At 43.0% G+C, this 24075-nt stretch overlaps 1 protein-coding gene across 1 annotated transcript in view; it reads right to left on the bottom strand.

Moving 5' to 3' along the window:
* The window catches only part of MYO1E (myosin IE), a 213188-nt gene that overhangs the window by 60232 nt on the left and 128881 nt on the right, over positions 1-24075 (bottom strand). Inside the window, exons 10-17 of the mRNA XM_060621053.3 lie at positions 19933-20129; positions 17262-17342; positions 16868-16954; positions 14196-14282; positions 12822-12989; positions 11748-11833; positions 9240-9321; positions 3495-3601 (exon numbers count right to left, since the gene is read on the bottom strand). Of these exons, the coding sequence (XP_060477036.1) occupies positions 3495-3601; positions 9240-9321; positions 11748-11833; positions 12822-12989; positions 14196-14282; positions 16868-16954; positions 17262-17342; positions 19933-20129 (895 nt within the window). The remainder of the gene's footprint in view (positions 1-3494; positions 3602-9239; positions 9322-11747; positions 11834-12821; positions 12990-14195; positions 14283-16867; positions 16955-17261; positions 17343-19932; positions 20130-24075) is intronic.

Genomic DNA, 24075 nt, shown 5'->3' with positions numbered 1-24075 from the left:
AAAGGGCTGGGGAAGGGAAGCTGGATGGGATACGGAGTAGGGGGAAGGGTGGGCTAAAGCTCCCCTCAGCCTCACCTCTGCTTCCAAGACTCCTGTAATCTATTTCTGAGGTAGCCTATGTCATCACCCTTCTAGTGTGTGTGCATACACGTGCAAGATGTGATGCAGTGTGTACTTGTGTGAACGCATGAGGGGGGAGTGTGGGAGTGATGTGGAGACAGGCAGAGGCAGGCTGACAGAAGTGGGGCCAGGTCTGGGAGAGTTCATTCGGTGGGACTGAAGGAGATCCCGTTCCGAATGGACCCTCTTAGTTTATTTATTTATTATTTTTATTTATTTTATTTATTTATTTATTTATTTATTCAGTATATGAAATTTATTGTCAAATTGGTTTCCATATAACACCCAGTGCTCATCCCAAAAGGTGCCCTCCTCAATGCCTGTCACCCCCCCCTCCCCTCCTTCCCACCCCCAATCAACCCTCAGTTTGTTCTCAGCTTTTAAGAGTCTCTTATGCTTTGGCTCTCTCCCACTCTAACCTTTTTTTTTTTTTCTCCTTCCCCTCCCCCATGGGTTTCTGTTAAGTTTCTCAGGAACCACATAAGAGTGAAAACATATGGTTTCTGTCTTTCTCTGTATGGTTTATTTCACTTAGCATCACACTCTCCAGTTCCATCCACGTTGCTACAAAGGGCCATATTTCAGTCTTTCTCATTGCCACGTAGTACTCCATTGTGTATATAAACCACATCTTCTTTATCCATTCGTCAGTTGATGGACATTTAGGCCCTTTCCATAATTTGGCTGTTGTTGAAAGTGCTGCTATAAACATTGGGGTACAAGTGCCCCTATGCATCAGTACTCCTGTATCCCTTGGGTAAATTCCTAGCAGTGCTACTGCTGGGACCCTCTTAGTTTAATGAGGAAGAAATGGAGGACTGAGGAGATGAAATGTCTTACTGAAACTACTTAGTGGCAGGCCAGCACCACAAGACAGTTCTTCCAGATCCAGTCCAGCCCGTTGCCCTAGATCAGCTGTTCTCAAAGTATGAGGTCCAGACCATCAGCACTGGCATCACCTGGGAGCTTCTTAAAAATGCACATTCTTGGACCCCACCCAGACCCACTGAATCTCTGGAAGCAGGGCCCAGCTATCTGAGTTTTAACAAGCCCCCTAAGGGATACTTTGGTGCATCCATAATCTTGAGAACTAGCGTAGGAAGGCAAACAAACAAACAAAAAAAAAAACCAAAAAAAAAAAAAAAAAAAAAACAACCCAAAACAAAACAACAAAAAAAACCCAAGAAAAGACATTTTCTATCATCAGGGGGGAAGGGGTGATGCTGCTGCTGCTCTCTTAGCCTCAACGGAGAAACTGAGTGATGTGTTTCAGAAAAGCAGAAGGCAAATTAAGTACTTCAAGGGGAAGGGGATGGTCAGGTCCACCCTTTCAGAGGAGCTCACTGCAGTGGAAGAGAAGATCCCAGGGAAACCTGGTAACTGCCGGGAACGACCACACAGCCATCAAATGGGTAAGTCACGAGAATAATTCCCAGGGCAGATTAGAGACGCTGGATCAGGGTCAAACTGATGTAGAGAAAGACTGTAGGACTTGCTAATACAAGAGTCACCCGAGGCCAGACTCATCACCTAGGGGGAGTGAGCCCTCATTGGAGCCTTGGAATAGCTACCTGATAGTGTTTAAGAGGAATCTCTGCTGGCAATTCAACAGAATTGACACTTTAGGAATGTGCACCTGTTTCGCCTATTTTTTTCAATTTTATTTTATTTTGAGAGAGAGAGAGAGTATGTGTGAGCAGAGGAGAGGAGCAAAGAGAATCTTTTTTTTTTTTTTAATTTTTTTAAAGCTTATTTATTTATTCTGAGAGAGAGAGAGAGAGAGAGAGAGAGAGAGAGAGACTATGAGCAGGGTAGGGGCAGAGAGAGAGGGAGAGTAAATTCCAAGCAGGCTCCACGCTGTCAGCACAGAGCCCAATGTGGGGCTTGAACCCATGAACCATGAGATCATGACCTGAGCCGAAATCAAGAGCTGGACCCTTAACCTACTGAGCCACCAAGGCACCCTAAGAGACAGAGTCTTAAGCAGGCTCCATGCTCAGCATGAAGCTCAGTGTGGGGCTCAATCCCATGACCGTGAGATCGTGACCTGAGCCGAAATCAAGAGTCGGTCACTCAACCGACTGAGCCACCCAGGTGCCCAGGAACATGCATCTATTGACGAGAGGACTCAGAATATTGTAGACTGACAAGATGATAGGCTGCTATGTCCCGCAGCATCAAAAGGTGAGAAAACAGACTCAAGCTGCACATGCAGTGGGAAAATACAAATAAGGACCAGAAGACACTGATTGTTGGAGCCTGGGCATTTTCCTCATAACTCATTTTTTTCCCCTCTTGTAATGGATCAAGTCTCAGCTGCCTGAATGCTCAGAAAGGATCCTGCTGGCAGGACAGCAATGGACCTACACATATCTCTCAGGGGAGGTGGCTGGCGGCCATGACTTTCCCTCCTGGTCTTGCCATTGTGGAGTTTAACCTCGATAAGTCACTTGATACCTAAGTTTATCTAGTTTTCGCCAAGAGAGAAAAGACAAAAGATAGTAATTCTGTATGCCCCTGTCTAGGGACCAGACTGGTGACAATTGTGGGCTCCTCCCTCTGGTCCAGTCATCATAACACCTTGCCTGGGGCCCTGATCCCCATGTGCCCATGGACGGTGCCTCTTAGGAACATGCATCTGGATCCTCCAGCTGGATAAAATTGTATTATCTAGTCATCCTTAACATTTGCCTACTCAACACCCCCATTTCATCCTGCACAGGCCACATCCCTAAATTCCAGCTGCGGGAGGAACGGTGACCCAGGATTCCTCAGGAGTCAGAGAGGGGAGGGCTCACTGCCTGCTACACGCCACGTGTCTCCCTGTGGCTTGTTCCCTCCCAGACGCAGTCACTCTGCTCACGAACACAGTCCTCAGAGGCAGGTACTGAACCTAGAGCATGCCCCCCAAGACCCCTGAAAATGACAGATTGCTTTCCACCAGCTCTTCAGACCTTCACTCGTAACCCTGAGTGAGCATTCCAGGCCACATCCTGTGGGTACTGATGAGGAGCTGAGTGCACTAAGAATGTCTACACGGGGCCTCACACTAATTTTAAAACCATCCTGACTCTGCGGTCTTAAGGTTTTTTTGTTTTCTTTCCATCTGTCTCCAGACTAGCCAAGTTCAACATTGTAAAATGCTAACTCTGGACTGAATGGCACAGCTAACATTTTAGGAGAAGACAAGAGGGGAGGGGGGAGGGAAGCTTCATTCCTCATGAAAAAGTTAAGGCACAAAGACATGAAACACACCCGAGAACAATTTAAACTGCTTCTGCCCTTGGCGTAGGGTGGCCCTTTTGAGCAGCGGGAACATGTACCAGGGCCCACCCCCGCCGGCCTCAGCTTCCCCGTCTGCCATCTTGACATACCTGCTTTCCTCCCAGTCTCTGGGCTTCTTGGTTTCGTTCGGTTTTATGCAGCGGATGTAGTGAGGTGTGCACTTCATCAGGGTGCTCACGAGGTCATTGGCTTGTTTCTAGAAAGGAAGAATCACATCAGGTGGAAACACAGAACTTTTTCTCAAGCAGACCAACTTTCCAAAGAGATCTGTGAAACTCTAGCGCAGACATTTATAGCTAGAAATTAATCTTCAGGACTTGCTCGTTAGGCTTCCCTCTGCTCGACTATACTCTCTTAAGGCTCTACTGACTTTTATGATGATTCTAACATCCGCAAATGGGTTTGAAGTTAGATTTTTGAAAACAATCAGGTCTTCTCAGTATAGTTAATAAAATAAAACAAAAAAACCAAAACCAATACATCTTCGCATGCAATTCTTTTCATGAGGAACAAGGAAGCATGCCAGTTATTAACAAATTAAGCTGATAGAGGGCCTTTGCAAACACATTGTTCTCCTAGCCTTTTTTGGTGCTCAAGTGGGGTGGGGAGGAGAAATTATTTGCAAGATTAAAGCATTAGAGGCCCCTGTACTCTCTTTCCAGGCAATTCAACCAATGTACCAATGTGAAGTCATCTTATTAAAATGATGGAAATGAATAAAGAGTGAGAGATAGATAAGCTCAGAATTTATAAATTGTTTCTTTTTTTAAAAAATTTATTTATTTATTTTGAGAGAGAGACAGCATGAGCAGGGAAGAGACAGAGAGATAGGGAGAGAGAGAGTCCCAAGCAGGCTTTATGCTGTGACCATGGAGCCTGACGCGGGGCTTGAAGCCACGAACAGTGAGATCATGACCTGAGCAGAAACCAAGAGTCAGTCGCTTAACCGGCTGAGCCACCCAGGTGTCCCTTATACATCTTTCCATATGCCACTTCGCTCACCTGCTTCCTCAGCATGTCCTTTTATAAACCTGCAGCATCTGAGCCATATTGGTGTGCCATATAACCTACTCCTTCACAAAATATCCAATATGAAATCTTCTCTCACTACCTACGCACTGGGTACCCAAAAGGAAACTGGGCTCAAGCAGAGAAAGTCACATAAATAAAGCTGGAATTGCTTATGATGTGTTTAAAATTATGAGTATCTCAAACTTGGAGGAAACAGGAGCAGGGCCCACATCAGCATTCCCAACACCACACAGCTGTGCACTCGTGGGGCCCAGGATGGGGTCCACACAAACCCTCCTTCTAAGCAAATCAGTGTGAAGAGAGAAAACCTCTAAAGGAAAATAGAGAGAAGGGATCTCTAAAGCCAGAAAACCATTACAAAGTCAGCAGAAGAGATCTGCCTCCAGTAGGCAACTCTCTCTCAATTAGGGCTTTTCTGTTTTCATGGGTTTGGGAAATCTGAAACCCTTGAGAAAGACGCTTGAGTATATTCAAAGCAAGATGTGCACTGGTGAATTATGTGCTCTGTTTAGACGTGCCGAATATAGCATTTTTTTGCAATGCTTAGAAGAACAAAGCTGCAGAGGTTGTATGACCAAAGCAAAGCCCTACAATGAAAAAGTAAATTGACTCGTATCTCCCTTTTCGATGGAGATTGTATTTCAGAACAAACCTGATGATCTTTGCAACACATGAGGTGCAGCTGGGCAGGGCCTGCTTCTAACAAAGCTTTCTTTTAAGTCTCCAAACTTGTAATTTTTATTTTTTCTATTTTAATTTTTTAACTTTATTAAAACTTTTTAATTTCCAAGAATAACTTGGCAGACCTTTCGTCCTAAGCATTTCACAACATACCTTCTTTTCACCTTAGCGTGAGAACATATGGGGGCAAGTGCGATTTATGTTACCTGCCCCTTGCCTTAGTTCTCTCTAGCTCAAAGTAGTAGTGGGGTTAACATTTACTGAATATGCACCAGGGGCTAGACATATGGATCCTCTCATTTCTGCCTCAGGATTCTAAGAGATAGCTACTATTATTATTATTCTTCCCATTTTTAAGACAAGAAAACCAGACCATAAAGAAAGTATTGCTCAAGATGGCACAAATTATAACAGAGTTGAGGCTTGAACCCAAATGTGCATACCACCAAGTCTGTTCCTTAACCACAATGCTCTCCTGCCTTCCTAAGCAAGATAGGAGATCTTTTGGTGTGATGTAGAAGGAATGAACAGAATGAGCTGAGAGTAGATAAAGTCTTTAGGTTGTGGGATAATTCATTTCGGCAAATAGGACTACACCTTACCCATCAAAATTATCCTGAATTTAGTTATGGAGTCAACTTTAGATGTCTCCTGAGCTGGTTGGGAAGCAGCAACCAGATTTATCCTGACTCTGGACAAGAACAGTCCATGAGTTAGGACAGAAGGCGACCAAAGGCACTTACTTGCCCAACAGAAGCATAAATCAAAACACGCAGACGGGGCAGTGAGAAAAGGCTCAGGGTGAGGCTCCTCCTTTTATCCTCAACACAGATTACTAGCAAGCTCGAGGTGGGGTCTTGCCTCTACTATTTGCAAGCTTTATGACAAATCACTACGTTTCTCTGGGCCTCAGTTTCTCCACCTGTCAACGAAGAGGACTGAACTAGAAGACCTCTAACATCTTAACCTAAAGGTTGGAGAAAATGTTAAAAGTCAAGCAGTCCAGTCCCTGCACAGTGCTTTCATCTCCTGCCGTATCCGCTCCTCAGAGTCTCCGCTTTCACTTGGATGAAGCCACAATCCTGTCCACTTTGCCAGCGCTGAGCTCGGTGCCATTTGCCAACAGCACTGATCTTTGGCTCTAATTTCAAAACTGGTCCCTTCCAGCCACAACAATGCAGAATTTAGTGAAGCCTCAAAATCAAAAAGCACTATTAAATATAGAATACTATTACTTATAAACAAGAGAACAGGAGTTCTCACCAAATGAATATTCATTAGTTAGATCCTACAGATTGGTTTGACATTTTAAAGTATTAGAAAATAATAAAATACCCAACACAAAAACTACCTTGAACATAAACTTAATTTTGCTTCCAAGGAATTTTAGATCTCTTTTTTTTAACGTTTATTATTTTTGAGAGAGAGCGAGAGACAGAGAGCAAGCAGGGGAGGAGCGAGAGAGAGAGACACACACACAGAACCCGAAGCAGGCTCCAGGCTCTGAGCTGTCAGCACAGAGCCCAACACGGGGCTTGAACTCACAGACTGAGAGATCATGACCTGAGCTGAAGTTGGCCGCTTAACCGACTGAGCCACCCAGGCACCCATAGATCTCTTTAAATGTGTGCACTTTAGGGATATCATGAAGATGATACTGAATGTCTACAAAATGCTGTGGATATGGAAGGTGTAAGACATTGGCCATGGCTATGCAGTTCTAAGAGGTGTTTTAGAGGGGATTACAAAGCAGGGAGAATTTTACTCCTACGTGGAGGTAGGACAGGAACATCAGACAGAGACATGGACAACATAATCCACAAAGCAGAGTACCACTTGGGGTGAGAACATGGACAGTGTTATCATCTTACTTAAGCTGGCTGACTTGATGGACCTCCCCAGACAATAGCAATCTTTGCAGTCCTTGCAATCCTAAATACTTTGAGTATACCCAGAAGGTGGCAATTTTGAGCATTCAACGAGACCAGAATATGAAGCCAAGTCCTCCAAGGAGGAGAAAAATGCCCCTACCTCCACCCTCTGTTTTTTAGGGAATAAGCTCAACTGAGAATCCAGACCACTTGGAAGTGAGTCATTGTAACCTTGATGATCTGGGCCCCTTGGATCTGAATGTGACAGTCTTGTGACTAGATTTTCCAGCCCAGAGCTAATCCTTATCCAGGACCTTGAAGTGAAGGCATGAGTCAGAAGCTTCACACAGACATTGCTAGCTGGGGCCTCATAAGAATGGCATCTGCTCTCTGCCTTCCATTCTCTGCTCCAGTGAACTCAATGCAGAGATCGTCCAGGGCTACTAAATGTCTCTGGTACTTTGAACATGACTGTCCCTAGTCTGAGAGGACTCTATCCTTTAGTTCAAAACCCAGCTTGCACCTGACATCCTTCTCTAAACTGGAAGTCTTCTCTTGACTAGAATCTTCTCATTATGCTGTGAGGTTTTAAAAATCATTTCCTTTATTCCAGGCAGTGTTCTTGCCCTCAGGGGCTGGGGAGGCAGGCTTCCATACAAGAATCACTCAGGGAAGAAAGCCAACGACCAGAACAGACAACAACCATCGTTTCCATCAGGCTGGGGTTGTTGAGGGCACTGTGAGAAGGATGAGCAGGATTTGGATACACAGAGCCAGGGAGGAGGCATAAAAAGGCACATCTAGGAGTTCACTAAGAATGAAGCAGAGATGAATAAGCACGGGGCATAAGGAGGGCACTGAAGGAGCAGCGTAGCCGATCAGATACATTTTGTGCTTATGATGTTTCAGGTAGTGTACTAAATGCCTTAGATAGATTACTGAATTTAATATCACAACCCCACCTTGACATAGGTACAAAGATCCCCATCTTACAGATAAAGCAAATGATGCACTGAGAGTTTAGGTAATTTGCTGGCAAACACAAGCTAGTAAAAGCCAGAGCTGGGATTTCAACACAGGCAATGGACCCCCCCAGAGCCCTGCTGTTCATCATTTGATGATCCTATTGATTATAAAACTGCGGTGGTATTTAACTGATACTTAAAAAAAATTTTTTTTTAATGTTTATTTATTATTGACAGACAGGGAGAGACAGAGCATGAGCATGGGAGGGGCAGAGAGAGGAGGAGACACAGAATCTGAAGCAGGCTCCAGGCTTTGAGCTGTCAGCACAGAGCCCGATATGGGGCTCGAACCCACAAACCACGAGATCATGACCTGAGCTGAAGTCAGACACTTAACCAACTGAGCCACCCGGGCGCTGCTAACCGATATTTAAAAAAATAGTTTAGTGACTTTCTCAAAGAATGACATGATTAAGTGTGTTTGACACAACCTTTAAATTCAGAGTGTAATTAGGGACAATGAATTTCATCATACAAAGGCTCAGATGATACAGTGCATTCTCCACAGGGGCTCCCCCAAAACACCTTAAGAACTCCTGATGTTAAGACACCACGGGGTCAGATGTGCCTGTAATTTGCAGAAGGAGGGGCCTGCAAGATCCATTGAGGGCATAAGTTGCCCCCATAATAGCCAGCAGAATTTCAGGTACGTGAAGTTCCATAATTGGCAAGTATTGGGGTCCAGTCTGGAAAACGGTCATCAAAATACAGAATTTGGGGGGCGCCTGGGTGGCTCAGTCAGTTAAGTGTCCGACTTTGCTCAGGTCATGACCTTGCAGCCCGGCCCGTGAGTTCGAGCCCTACTCTGGGCTCTGTGCTGAAAGCTCAGAACCTGGAACCTGATTCGGATTCTGTGCTTCCTGTCTCTCTGCCCCTCCCCTGCTCAGGCTCTGTCTCTCTCTCAAGAATAAATAAACATTAAAAAAAATCCAGAATGTGGCTCTCAATCATAAAATCTTCTCTGATAGTTTAATGTGTATTCTTCCAGATTCTGTTTAAAGCCACTTCCTCTTAGAAAGTAGCTGATTAGCATCTGCTGACTATGAAGCTATGGGGTACTTAATATCCATCACTTTTTTTCAAGCAGCAACATTACTTCTGCGCATCTTCTGTAACCATTCTGTTATATCTCACTGACCTCATCCTGGCCCAAGGGTGCAGTTTCTGACTCCTCGAAATCCCTGCCTCTTATAGGAATCTATAAACTTCCCCAAATAGAACAAACCTTTATTTTGCTTCCGGCAGTAGTTGGGCGCCCTTTCTTGTCAGCTTGCAGATTTTCCGGAAATAAAGACTTTATAAAAGGTCTGAAAAAGGAGAAAGAGAAGGGGTTAGCAATCAGTGGGTACCTCGGGGGGACAAAAGCCTGCTTCTGTAGAGGATGGGAAAGAGGGCTGTCCGGAAGCACATAACCTTGGATCCAGAAAGACCATCTGACTCAAAGCACTAGCCATCAAGGTGTGACCTGGGAAATAAGCAGTGAACAGAAGAAACGGAGAAAGAATTCTAAGATAGAAGCATCTTAGTGTCTAAGCCTGAAAAATTAAATTAAAAACTCTGCATTTTGAGTTTGCCTGCTCACTAGAACAGAGGTACACCTTGGCAAGAGGACACACAGAGAGGACTGGTACCGGTTTACTGAGTTAAGTGAGATAGACCAGAGCTCAGGAAAGTGTACGAATTGTTGGGGTCCAGTGCAGATTCTGCTTTTTTTTTTTTTTTTTTTAATTTTTATTTATTTTTGCAAGCGAGAGCGACAGAGCATGAGCAGGGCAGGGGGAGAGAGAGAGAGAGAGAGAGAGAGAGAGAGACACAGAATCCGAAGCAGGCTCCAGGCTCTGAGCTGTCAACACAGAGCCCGACACGGGCCTTGAACTCATGCACCACAAGATCATGACCTGAGCCGAAGTCAGACGCTTAACTAACTGAGCCACCCAGGTGCCCCACAGATTCTGCTTTGATTGAAAGAAGGGTTTCTCCATCTCGGCGCTATTGATACCAGGATTCAGGGCTGGATAATTCTTTGTTGGGGCGGGGAGGGTTAGGCTGCCCTACGCACCGTAGGACGTTTTGCAGCATCAGTGACCTTTGCCTACTCAATGCCATTAGTACACTGCACCTACCCCCTGCCCCTGCAAAAAACCTTGAAAAACTTATTTTAAGTAGGAGTAATTTTATGTGGAGTGATAGGAACTCATGAATTCTTTGCCAGTTGAATATATTTTCATTAGTCCGTCTAATCGAGCTGCCTTTGTTCAAATACCTGCCTCACCAGGACACAGGGCAGGAACAATGTCACCTCATTGCCCCTGGTGTCTAGAACACAGCCTGGTACACAGCAGGTGCTCAATCAGTATGTGCTGAAGGACCGAATAAAGTCATCCATGTAAACCAGCAATCTGACACCAAGTTCAATTCCTCCAAAATGGCTTTTGGGCTGTCTCGAATTTTCTAGGAAGTCTCCCAACAATCTACTTTTAACTTGACCAGACATATTATAGATTTTTGAAGCCAGTGTGTTTAATAAACAATAGACTGTGTCTATAGGACAGGAGTTTTACATGGAAGTGTCAATAGCTCTCAAAGTTGTCATAAATTTTAATAATTAAAAAAAAAAAATCTGAAAGCATGTCTGCACCTGACTGTCATAAAACCCACAAGGCAGAACTTGTGGTTTACCTGACTTTTTAACAGGAGCAAATCGATTTTATGTGTTTTCAAATGAAAACAAATTCAGAATCTCCAAAGTTGGGGGCTTCAGGGAACTTCAGCATGGAGAGATCATGGGGAGATGAGGGCCAGGGTATGGGCGTGGGGGGAAAAGAACTAACTGGAGAACAACTTCTAACTGGCCAGAACAACTTCTGGCCAAAGCGTGAAAAGCATGCTTGGTTTTCTTAGAAAATGAGCAGACTTGGGGCTTAACTAAGGAAGTTAACCTTGATATTACAACAGTTCAAGTAACAGAACTAAAAGGGCAGCTATTATTTGGAGGTCACTCTAAAAATTGTAAAAGCTGGAAGACTGCGCAATATTGTGCTTGCCTGGCTTATATGGGCCTGACCATGTAAATTATTCTTTATATCCATTACTAAGGTCTTGGGAAACTTTGCAGGGAAGAGGGGAGGGAAGGACATAGCAGGGCTGGTCCTGGGAGCTCCTGAAGGTTGTAAGGGAAATGGAGGCCCCTACTGCTCCTACCCCTATAGCTTAGACAGGGTCTCTGGAGTTAAATCTCTGAGGCAATCCCTTTTGAGCTGCCCGTCCCTAGTTTCTTGAACCATTTCCCAAGTGCTTCAGGGACACGTTATCTCACATCCTGCAAAGCCATTAGCCATTAAAAAAATTGAGTGACCATGGAAAATTCTTGGGATGATATTCTAAGGGCATAGTATCAGAGAACCAGAATGTTCCCTCCTTAGACAGTCAGAAATGGCCATCCCAACCCAACCCCAGGATAGCCACCTCTCCCTGATAATACTACTGAAAATGACAAAGCTAGGGGCCCTGAAGGCATGCACACAGCACATGGAATTGGGAGGCAGAAAGTGTTAGGGGTACATGGGATTGGAGAGGAAAAGTTATTTTGAAAAACCAAATTGTCCAATGATTACTCAGACCCAAGAGCTGAAAGGAACAAAGTGCTGACCACTAACTGCCACAAGCTTTTTCTTAAATATTGAAAATTTTATCAAACCCACATCTCATGTCAGGTAAGGTAAAACACACTTACAGCTCACTGCTCTGCATGAGCTCGATCAGATCCATAAACAGCACGTCACGGTTCCTTTCACAAAAGCCATCCATGTCATAGGATACCTGGCCAAGAACAGAAAGAAATCTAATTTTATCCTGTAAGTATTTCATTGAACAAAAAAATCCAAGCTGGCACGGCTATTCTTACCAGAGTGTGAATATTTCCAGATGTACAATTGGGATTTCATCATGAACTGTCACATTAAGGCTGTGCATGTTTTGTTTAACTTGTTAGCTGACTTAGGTGGTGATGGTCTGTGGATGCTGATGGATGTAATCCGCTGCCTACATGGCTCAGATGATCTATGACCAGGACGTCAGCTACCACGATCACATAGCCCTTCTTCAGTGAAGCCATGGGAGTATCTAAGTAATAAACTGAATTCTTTCCCTAAATTTTCACTACAACAGAATAAAATAAAACTCCTTTTGCTATTAATCCCTTGCAATGGAGCACGTCATCTGAGTGCAATTTTTTTCTACAAATGGTGTCACAATTAGATCAATTCAGCCAAAAACTCATGCTCAGGGACCCTGGTGAACAAGAAATTAGATGGGTGAAAGGTGAGACCAGTGGATTTTCCATAGGACTAGAAGACTCTAAATATCATGACCTCAACTTACTTTGTATCACCGGCACCTAGACAAAGCCTGGTAACCAGCAGGCACCTGATAACCATGCGTCTTATGAGAACAAACATCAAAAGCAAGCCTTATTTACAGATAAGGGATACAGGCTTGTGACTGCAGCAAGAGGCAAGACAAAAATTCATTCCTTCAGCAGGGTGATTCACGATTTAAAAACATGCAGTAGTGTATACAATCCTTTGCACTGCCTTTGCACATACTTCATATGTCCCATGCTGTTGAATGAATGAATGAATGAATGCTGAGTGAATAAAATACAGTGAAGCAGGTGAAACTCTAGGGATATTGTTATCAGTTGGCTCATGAGAAAACAGATTACAGACCCAAAGGCTTAAAACATTAAGGTAGGTGTTGGAAAGGGTAACTTCTCCTTTCCCATGGGACCCTTGCTCTCTGGACATACCTTCCCAGCATAATGGTGAATAATGAAGCCTTGGTTCCAGCTGTTGAAGTGCTCGTGATTCCCAATCTGCATCTGAAGTTTCTGCAGCAGGGTCTGGTCCGCCCCCTCCCCCACTGCGTGCATCGTGGCACACACGTCGTCCAGGATGCTCATGATCCCAGGAGGGTTCTGGTGGTACCAAGAAGACAAAGTCCCAATTCAGTGACTGTTTAAAGCCCCAGTTCCGTGGCTTATGGGGTCTTCTCTTGAGCAAGGAAATAGTTCCCTAGACTCAAGATGCCATCTTGAAAATCAGTGTTTCCCTCTGAGCAAAAATGCCATTAATAATCCCAAATGGGAGTTGCCACTTAGATCTAATGATGGAGGAAAGTCCATGTAAAAAAAAAAAAAAAAAATTGCTTAACTTCCCAAAGTTCTATTCAGAGTCATACACAGATCACTATCTGCTGACTCCTGTTTGTACTAAGTTGATTTTCAAAACCCCAAAGAAAAAGGAAAACATTTTCCTTTGACCTTAATTCATTTCTTAATATTCACTTTCAGCCTGTTACCCACAGAGGCATGGTTGATGCAGTTACAGACTGTACACATTCTATGTGTGACTTTTTTTTCACACAGCACTGGTTTATAAACAGTCTTCATGTTTTTTTTTTTTTTTTAATATTTATTTATTTTTGAGACAGAGAGAGACAGAGCATGAACAGGGGAGGGGCAGAGAGAGAGGGAGACACAAAATCTGAAACGGGCTCCAGGCTCTAAGCTGTCAGCACAGAGCCTGACACGGGGCTCGAACTCGCGGACCGTGAGATCATGACCTGAGCCGAAGTCGGCCACTTAACCGACTGAGCCACCCAGGCGCCCCAACAGTCTTCACGTTGTACACAGTCTTCACACTTAATATTTTAATGGCTATACTTTGCTGCTCTGCTATGCTATAGTTTATTCAACGACTGAATTGTCTTCGGATGTTTTTACGGTTTCCCGTTTTGGACTTTTATAAAAACCAAACCAAAACAAAACAGTACTGTGGAGATCTCTGCCTACATCTCTGTTGTTTTCTCTTGGTGAAGATGTATAAATGGTCAGAAGGCAGGGCCAATTTTATGTCTCTTCATACCCTATGCCATCCACGTTAGTTCTCAATGTCTCCTCTCAGAGGTCAGTAATAACTTCCAATTGTAAATTGACATTCTATTCATATATACATGTTGGTATTACTACACATAAGTCTATACACAAAATTGATGTAATTGTAAACATTCTCTGCAAATCAGAGTTGTCACTTCCCCCATCCTAAAACAATGACACAGAGAACAGAAACCTACTTGACATAAACCTGTGTGCAGTGAAGGGACACAGCAGACTGATACTTACAACTTTGTTCTCTATGAGGTCACACACGATTTTGTTATTAAAGTACTCAATGGGTGTCCATCTTATTCCCTCCTGAACATACTCTTCCTGAGGGACAGAAAGCGAGAATTTACATTACTACCCAGTGAAGGCTAGTTGGAGGTCAACCCAGATGACTATCAAAGGCACACAGGTCACCATGAAAGAGAAACTTGAATGCCCTTCAACATACAATGGGAATTTTCTTTATTTTTCTAAGAGGGATGGAAAAGGGACATTTCATTGCTTGGTAATTTTTTTTTTTTTTTTTTTTTTTTAAGTAAACTCCATGCCCAACACAGGGGTCTACCTCACGACCCAGAGATCAAGAGTCACATGCTCTACTGACTGAGCCAGGCAGGTGCCCTATGCTTAGCAATTTTTATATTTAGTTTGAACCATATGAAATTTATTACCACACTATCATTTTTGATATACAAACAATAGCAATTTAATATGGCTTAACCCATAGGTCCAGTTACAAAATTATCTCTTTGAATTTAACCTACGAACAGCAGTACAGATTAGTCCTTAGACACTCAAGGGCTTGTCCCTCACTTAAGCCTGCTGCTCACTTAACTTGATGAGCACCACCCCATTCTCCTGGTTTCCCTCCTTCTTCACCAGTCTTGCTTTGTTAGCTTCTTTCCAGATCTTCATATGATGGGGAGACCCTGGGCTCCATCTTTCGGCCCTTCCTCTATTCTCAGCCCTGCTTCTCCAGAGGATTTTAACCAATCCCACGGTTTTAAATAGCACCTGGAGGCTAATGACCCCCGAATTTATTTCTCTGGTCTAGACCTCCCCACCGAGTTCCAGGGTCATGACATTTATATTAGAGTCTGTGTTCAGATGTGTCACAAGCCTTACAAATGTAACTTGTTCAGTGGAGTTCTGATTCTGCATTTCCCCACCATTGCCAACCAACTGTTCTCCTAGTCTTCAGTATATAGCCACACCATTGGCCCTATTATTCAAGCAACGAGGGTAGAAATCAAGAAATCATCTTTAATTCCTCTTTCCTTCTTAGCTCATTGCTAATTATTTTGAGCACGTGACATTGACTCTTTCTAAAATACATATCGAATTGGACCACCTCTCACTGTTCTACCTCCTCTACTGCTATCATCATCATCTACACCCCCATCATTTCTTTCCCAGTCTCTTAACTGGTTTTTAAACTTTCACTCCTTTTTTCCCCCCAATGTTTATTTTTGAGAGAGAGAGAAAGAGAGAGACAGAGCCTGAGCAGGGGTGGGGCAGAGACAGAGGGAGACACAGAATCCAAAGCAGGATCCAGCCTCTGAGCTGTCAGCGCAGAGCCCGATGAGGGGCTCGAACTCACAAACCATGAGATCATAGTTGGACACTTAACCAACTGAGTCACCCAGGCGCCCCTCAACTTCCACTCCTGTTTGCCTTCCCCTCTTCTCACTCTAGAAGTCTATAGAGCCTAAGTAATCTTTTCAAAAACACAAAGCAGACCAGGTCACTCTCTGCTCAAAACTCCCCCAGGGTTTTCCGTCATACTTACTATAAAATCTGAAGCTTCCACCACGCCCTACAACATTCCTGTATGATCTAGCCTCTGCCTACTTCATCCGGTCTCAGCCCTACCACGCCTTCCCCTGGCTGTTCTACTCTAGCCGCTCTGATGTGGTGGAAGGCTACAACACCAGGGCAGGGGTTTATGTGGAAACCACTGGTCACTTTCATGACTTAATGTCCCCCCAAACAACCATTCATATGTGCAGCAGGTTGCATGTGTCCCCCGAGATTTCATGTCTGCCTAAATCTCCAAAATGCGAGGTTTGGAAATAGGATCTTTGCGATATATTTAGCTAAGGATCTTGAAAATGAAATCATTCTGGAGTTAGGGTGGTCCCTTACTCCAGTGACGGGTGTCTTTACAAGAGAAAGGAGAGGGAGATTTGGGCGAAGAGGGACACAGAGAGGGAAAGAGCATGTGAAGGGAGAGGCAGAGACTGGAGTTGCTGACATAGGACAGAGACACCAGGAGCCACAGAAGCTAGAAGAGGCAAGGAAGGAGTCTGGTCCTAGTGACCCTCTGGTTTCAGACTCAAGCTTTCTGAACTATGAGAGAAGTGATGTCTGTTGTTTTAAGCCACTCTGTTGACGGTACTTGGTTACAGCTATCCTAGAAATCCAGAACAACATTGTATCCAGATTAAAAGCGAACCTGCATGGAACTTTGAGGAGAAACTGTAAGTAAGACGTGTTACTTCACATTAGAATGAAAAACACCAGCTTTGTCTGTATTTAAGGAAGATTGGGAGTCGAGCGGATCTGAGAAAATCAAGTTTTTCCTTTGGAACACAGTCCATGCCATAGACTAGTGGGGTTGGAACTGGGTTTCCATTTTCCACTCGGTCAATGAGTCAGAGTAGTAAAAGCAGCCAGTAAGAAGTCCAATTTCACAACATCATTTGCTTAAAGGAGAAAGAAACTGTAGCAGATGGTGTTTACAATTCATAGACTAAAATGTCACAATGGCATATGGTTTTTCTGTCTGACTTTATTAAGTACGTTTCCTAATACAAGGCTAAAAGTTGAATCTACTAAGAAAAGAGAGACATTTATATCTTTTAAACAAAACAAGTTAGAAATCAGATGAAACAAGAGCGACGGCTTACCTGTTCTGCCTTTAATGTCAGTTCAATAAAAATCTGCTGTAATTTTTCATTAACAAAATTGATACAAAACTGCTCAAAGCCATTTTTCTAGAAAAAAAAAAGGTTACTTGCATGTAATTGTTACAGCAAAATCATTATGAAGTCATTTCTTAAGTGATTTAGTGAAATGTTTCAGTGTGAAACGTCTTAACAGAAATGTTGGAGGCATCAGTAGACAGCAACATAGTTTATATTTAGGGGAAACTAATTCAGTAAAGGTACATGAAGAACGTACAGAGGCAAAAATGAACTGCAGTGGGTTTTTTTTTTTTCCCCCATTACCTAGAATTCTTTATTTCAAGCCAGATGAAATCCATCACCCTCCCGGGGCCCCAGATATTCAAAATGGTCTTACCTGGAATATTTCAAAGCCATAGATGTCCAGGACACCAATGTTGTATTCTTCATGGTCCTTCTCCATTGCTTTGTTGATGGACTACGAGAAAGTAACCAGCATGGCAATTAACTTTTCTTTCCTATTAGAAAGGGACATGCATGCGGGAAAGGAAAGCAAGACTGTACACAGCAAATTCTACTGCCTGCTGGAAACAGGATGGCAAGACGAGAGGTGATTTGCAGCTTAAAAAAAGAGTCTTGGTGCAAGGTCAAGTACTCTGGGAAACTACCAGGATGCAAAAAAGCTACTGTTGCTTAATGATGAAAGCCATTAACTTCTGGCACTTAGTTTTTCTCAGGAAGTCTAGAGAACTGGAAGAAAATGTCATCTTGGATGATTAAAGTCAAACCTATTTCATATAAAAAACCAATAAGACAACATCCATAAATATTATTTCTGTTGATCCTGTTCAGGAGCCATTTAATGGTTCCCTAACACAGCATGGGGCGGGGAGGGGGGATATCAAGGCAGAGATAATCGCTGTTCCCAGGAACTTATAGAGAGGGTGAGCCAGCTACAGATAATAATGCCAGTAATTATTATTAAAGTGATAATAATAAAAGGAGCCTCCGTGTATTTACCATTCACCCATGGCAGGGTTTGCTCAGTGCTTTCCATGTGTTTCCATTAATTCTTGCTACAATTTTCCCAACAACGGCGATAACATTAGAATCCCTAAGCCCGCCATGGGCTAAAGGCAGGGTCTAGGGGTCTAGGCCTAGTGTTCTGGATCACTGTGAGAAGGGATGCGCAAGCCAATGGCTAGACTTAACAAGAGAGGGTGGGTGCAGGTTCTAGGGGCTTGGGGAGGGCTGCAGGGCAGGGAGGAGCACAGGAGAAAGGTTCCTGGAGGTGGTGAACACCTGGATGAATATGGAAGCACCAGAAGTGTTTTCCAGGCCAAAAAAATGATGTGGCAGCTTTTGTGAGCTAATGGGTAATGACACACAACACTTAGCCCAGTGCCTGGCACATGGTCAATGCCCGGTAAATGTCCGCTCTAATTACATGGGGCATCCGTCTGCTTTCACCACACAAAACATAAAGGGCAGGCAAAAAGGAAATAAGGTGGTAAGTCTAGCACTGGAAGGCACACTGAATAAAGAGACAAGAGATGTGGGTTCTATGGTCAATTCTGCACCACTCTCTTGCTGAATGGCCTTGGGCAGATGCACTAGTACTTAGGCTTAAGATTCCCTTGTCAATAAAATGAGGAGTCTGGACAAGTAAAAAGCATGACTAATGTTTAGTATGACCCTGACCTTCCACAAGAAGTACACAGAATAATTACCCTATCCTGCCCTGCCCTACTCAACCCTAACCACACCTAACCACACTTTAAGCCAAATAGATGGTGGCTGGATTCAAACACAAACTGTTTGGATCTAATGGGCATATTGTTGTTCTTTGAAAAGAACCCCCTAGGGTTCTTTCTAGCTTTAATATATAAAAGACAGAGAAGCAGAATATAGCTAGAACACTGTCAAATCACTTGGGTATAGTTCCTAGATTTATCACTTAATAGTAGCATGACTTTGGGGAAGTTCCTTAGTGTCTCTGTGCCCAAGTTATCTGTAAAATAGGATAATAATACCCTAGTCACATGGTTGCTGTAAGAATGACGTGAGTTATTTTCTCTAAAATACTTAGAATGGCATCTGGCACATAGTAAGGGCTATGTAAGTGTTTGCTATTACTATTCTACCATTTAGAGGCTATGGTGATTAAGAGACTGTCACTGGCAGTTCTATACTTCTGAAAGACTAATTTTCAGAATCTGTGATAGATAGATAGATAGATAGATAGAAGTATATGTGATTATGCCATTATAAAAACAGCCTGTGATAGTTCTAAAATATATTTAAAGTCTTTGACATGTTTCCCTTCAAAAGGTAGACCTAATTCTCCTCCCCTTAACTGTGGGCTCTACTTAGTGACTTGCTTCTAATGAATAGAGTACGGCAGGGTGTCAATATTTCAGTCCAAGGTTACAAATTAAAAGATTTCTGGCTTCTTCTTTATTCTCTCTCTTAGATCACTCATTCTGGGGGAAACCAACTGCCATGTTGTGACGATCTTCAAACATCCCCAAAGAAGGCTCATGTAGCAAGGATGTGAGTCATCTTGCCAACAGCCATAGGAATGTACCATCTTGGAAGTAGATCTTCCAACTCTAGATGGAAGACTAGTAGCTCCAGTCAAGATCTTGACTTTAGCCTCGTCCCTGAATCAGAATCACCAAGCTAAGTCACTTCCTGCAGCAACTGTGACAGAATAAATGCTTATTGTTTTAAGCCACTAATTTTGGGCTGATGTGTAACATAGCAATATTTAACAAATACAGTATTCTAAAGCTTTAGGCTCGAGAGTCAACAAAGTTTCATGACCACGGGTCTCCCCTTTTTCTGTTCTATAGTTCTGGCTTTACTGAGTATTTTGTCCAGAAGAAGCTGCTACCATATTAGCATCTTGCTGGACAATTCTAGAAGTAAAAGTGGGATTCAGTGATCCCAGGGTAAAAGGATTACAGAGGAGTATGCATTATAATGGTTATAAGGAATAAGCCAAAACATGAAAACAAAGCCCTTAGTGATTTTTATAGCTAAAATGTGAACTTGTGATTACTTACATCTACCAAGAAATCAAAGACCCGGGCGTGCAGGGCCTTCGCAAGTGCATCCCTGGTGTAACAGGCCTGCTCCACATTGAGGGTCACGTGGATGGACTCCGACTTGCCTCCCCACTTACTATCCATCTGCCGGCTTGTGAGCTTCTCTTTCAACCGGTCCTGGTTTATCCCCAGGAGATATGCAGGAAAAGCCAAAACTATAGAAAACAAAATAAAGCATGATTTCTTTCAGAATTTTAACAATTCACTTCACAAACATGTGCAGGCATCTGTGTGTGTGTGTGTGTGTGTGTGTGTGTGCGTGCGTGCATGTGCATGGGTACACATGTGCACATACAAGACACCATCATTGGCCCCCCAAAACTTTCACTCTACTGAAGACTGCTTATCAGCAGTCCCACACACATCCATCCACTTTGTTTTTCTCAATTGTTCTATTACATGAGTCAATTCCTATGATGACTGAAACTTCCAATGATACAAATCAGTGATCCAAGAAGGATGGCGAACCAATCTCCCCTACGGAGATCCCAGTTAAATGCCTAAAATGGACATCTTTCCAAGCTTGCAGCAAGGCAGCCCGGAAGGAACTAAATCAAGAGACATTTCTTTGGCTCCAAAAATTGTTTTCTTCCTTTCTGGTATGGTGTTTTCATAGCATCATTCCCAAAAATGTTGAAGCACCTGGTACATGGAACTAACAATTACAAGCAATCAGATATTTACTGAATGCTTACCACATGTAGTGTTACTAGAGAGGACAGAACACAAAATATTAAAAAATCTTGAAGACCCATCTAGATGAGGCCTGGACACTGTACCAAATTCAGAAGCTTACTAAAAGCTGAATATGTAATACAGGCAGACAATAAAGTCCTAGAGGAATTGAGAACAGGAAGCTGTTACAACTTGCTGGGGTAGTCAAGGAAGATGTGGGATTTGAGTGGGGCCTTAAAGGATGAACAGGATTGGGGCATCTGGGTGGCTCAGTCAGTTAAGCACCTGACTCTTGATTTCAGTTCAGGTCATGACCTCATGGTTCATGGGATCGATCCCTGCATCGGGCTTTGCGCTGACAACACAGAGCCTCCTTAGGATTCTCTCTCTCTTCCTCTCTCTACCCGCTCCCATCTCCCCTCCCCCCCCCCCCCCCCCCCGCCCCCTGGGTCACAAACTCTCTCTCTCAAAATAAATTTTTTTAAAAAAGGATGAACAGGATTTGCACAGAAGCAGAGGAAGAGAGAGACGAGGGGAGGGCAATGGGACATGCACAGGTGTGGAAGCAGTGAGTTAGGACACACGGTCAAGGTGCAGCAAAGGGCCCAACATTGGCTACAGCTGAAAGTTAAGGCAGGTGATTACAAGGTCGGGGTGAATTCCGACAGGGGAGGTCCTTGAATGGTATATGAAATTTGGCCTGGAGTCAAAGGGGGCCTGGATGGCTTCTTGTGTGTGGGAGAGGGTGGTTTATAAGATTTCTCTGAGAGACGTGTCTGGAGCGAAATGGAGAGCATCGGTGTTATTCATGTCACAGCACACCCATCCCATCCTAAGGACACGTAGTAACATAGTTTTGGTCTTCGAATAGAAGAGCTAAATGGATGGCTTCGTAACTTATTTTAAGCCATGGAACTTGCCAAGAGGAGGGCTCAGGGTATAAATGGATTTTCTTGATTTCTGCTCAAAACACTGTAATGTGAATAAGTGACACCATGCTGGGTCATGAAAGAATGCTCAGATTTTTTGCAGTATGAATGAAAGATTTTCATGGACACAAATCCAAACTCTAAACCTGGGTAGCAGTCTTCTTTTTCTGCATAAAACTGTATCAAAAGTTTCTGATAAAAGGATTTTTGTCAAAGACTTCATGATAATGCTCAAAAATCACAAGCCTCCCAATAAAGGATAATCTGAATTTCACAGATGGTGTTAGAATGAACGGGCTGACATTTTCAGTATATACCTTCCAATGATATTAAGTCAGTGAATGCATTTTGAAGAAGTGTAATGCCAGAACAAGGTATTTATTATCTATGCTAGCATTCCACAGAAGTGCTCTGACTAGTAGAAGGGCTTCCTTTTACAAAGGGCACGTGAACAAGATCAAGTGCACTCATTTGCCAATGGCCATTTCCTTTAGTTTGGTTTTAATGTTAGCACATATGTTTAAGAATCTGGATGTGTCTTGGGAATGCAAGCTGGTGCAGCCACTCTGGAAATTAGTATGGAGGTTCCTCAAAAAACTAAAAATAGAACTACCCTACGACCCAGCAATTGCACGAATAGGCATTTATTCATGGGATACAGGTGTGCTGTTTTGAAGGGACACATGCACCCCCATGTTTATAGCAGCACTATCAGCAATAGCCAAAGTATGGAAAGAGCCCAAATGTCCATCGACGGATGAATAAAGGAGATATGGTATATATATATACAATGGAGTATTACTTGGCAATCAAAAAGAATGAAATCTTGCCATTTCCAAATACGTGGATGGAACTGGAGGGCATTATGCTAAGTGAAATTAGTCAGAGAAAGACAAAAATCATGACCACTCATATGATGACTTTAAGAGACAAAACAGATGAACATAAGGGAAGGGAAACAAAAATAATATAAAAACAGGGAGGGGGACAAAACAAAAAAGACTCTTAAATATGGAAAACAAACTGAGGGCTACTGGAGGGGTTGTGGAAGGGGGGGTGGGCTAAATGGGTAAGGGGCACTAAGGAATCTATTCCTGAAATCATTGTTGCACTATATGCTAACTAATTTGGGTACAAATTTTAAAAAATATAAAATAAAATTAAAAAAAAGAAATTAAAAAAAAAAGAATCTGGATGTGTCTTCCACTAAAGTGAAACTTACCTTCGCACAGAGCAAGGACATAAGATGTCCATAATAACTCAGACTGGACACGTGCAGTGTTGGTGTGAGAACCAAGAGACATTTACCGAAGTGACAAAGAAGAGGACTTTACTAAGGCGAAGCTACAATGTGGGTTATTATCACCATTGCCAGGCAGTTAGGCACATACATGCATCACTTAATAAAGCGGATATTATTAGCAATGGCCCCTCACTGTTTATGGTAACCACGCAGTGAATACCTTGATACAATGAATAATTAGCCTCTATTTGTATATTCTGTAAATATGGGCTTTTCCCAAGCCCCTAACCATGCTAAAATAGGGACACAATTCAAATACTTGGTAAAAATGTTTACGCCCTTATCTCTATGATCTCAACTAAAGAAATACAACACTAGGGGCTAAGTCCTCGGGTCCTTATCTGAGACTGAAAAAGAGACATGCTAACTTCCATGTCTCCCACTGCTTCTATTAGAAGAAGACAGGAGTGACGGACCACAGGCACTTGAAAAACAAGGCATGGAATCTGGCCAAGAATCAGAGCCACAAGCTTAGGGAGAGAAAATCTAGTACTTGCTTTGAAAAAAATCCATGCCATGTTTTTCAAATACAAGCTTTTATGGCCTTGTATTTTCTTCAGAGGCCTGCCCTGGTGCTGAAATCACAGGGCTGCTCATATTGACTGCCTTTGGGCTGTGAATTTCCATGAGGGTGTGTGCAGGTGTGGCTGGAGAAGAGCGTCAGTGCAGAAGCTTGGAGGCTGTGGGGAGGGAAGGAGGGTGGAGGCATCGATTAATTTCAAAAAGCTGATAATAACCCCGGTAATGTTCATCAGAGTTAGGTAGAACATAAAAGAACCTGCTAGGAAGCAATGTTTCAACGCATTTTGATAATGAAAATAGAGTTCTCTTATTGCATTAAAGTGTAAAGCAAAGTTCGATTTAATTTTTCTGTTTACATCTAAAGTACAGAGAAGATAAACTAAAAAGATGTAGCAAAACAAAATTCCGTTTTACAAATACAAAAGAAATGGCAAGGTAAATGTGGTCTGTCTTTGGTGGTGAAGTTCTCTGCTCTCTCTTTTTTTCTATCCCAAGTTTTTATTTAAATTCCAGTTAGTTAATATACAGTGTAATATTAGTTTCAGGTGTCGAATTTAGTGATTACTGTGCTTTCTAATCCATTAGTAAAAGGAGCGGGGCTGTCCCTTAGTACTTCCGGTAGTTTTTACATAGTAATTTTTTTCTTTCAACAAAATTCAAAGGTGATTGTCT

Source organism: Panthera onca, chromosome B3 (assembly GCF_046562875.1).
Source record: "Panthera onca isolate mPanOnc1 chromosome B3, mPanOnc1 haplotype 2, whole genome shotgun sequence".
NCBI lineage: Eukaryota > Metazoa > Chordata > Mammalia > Carnivora > Felidae > Panthera > Panthera onca.
This window is presented reverse-complemented; position numbering and strand designations above follow the sequence as displayed.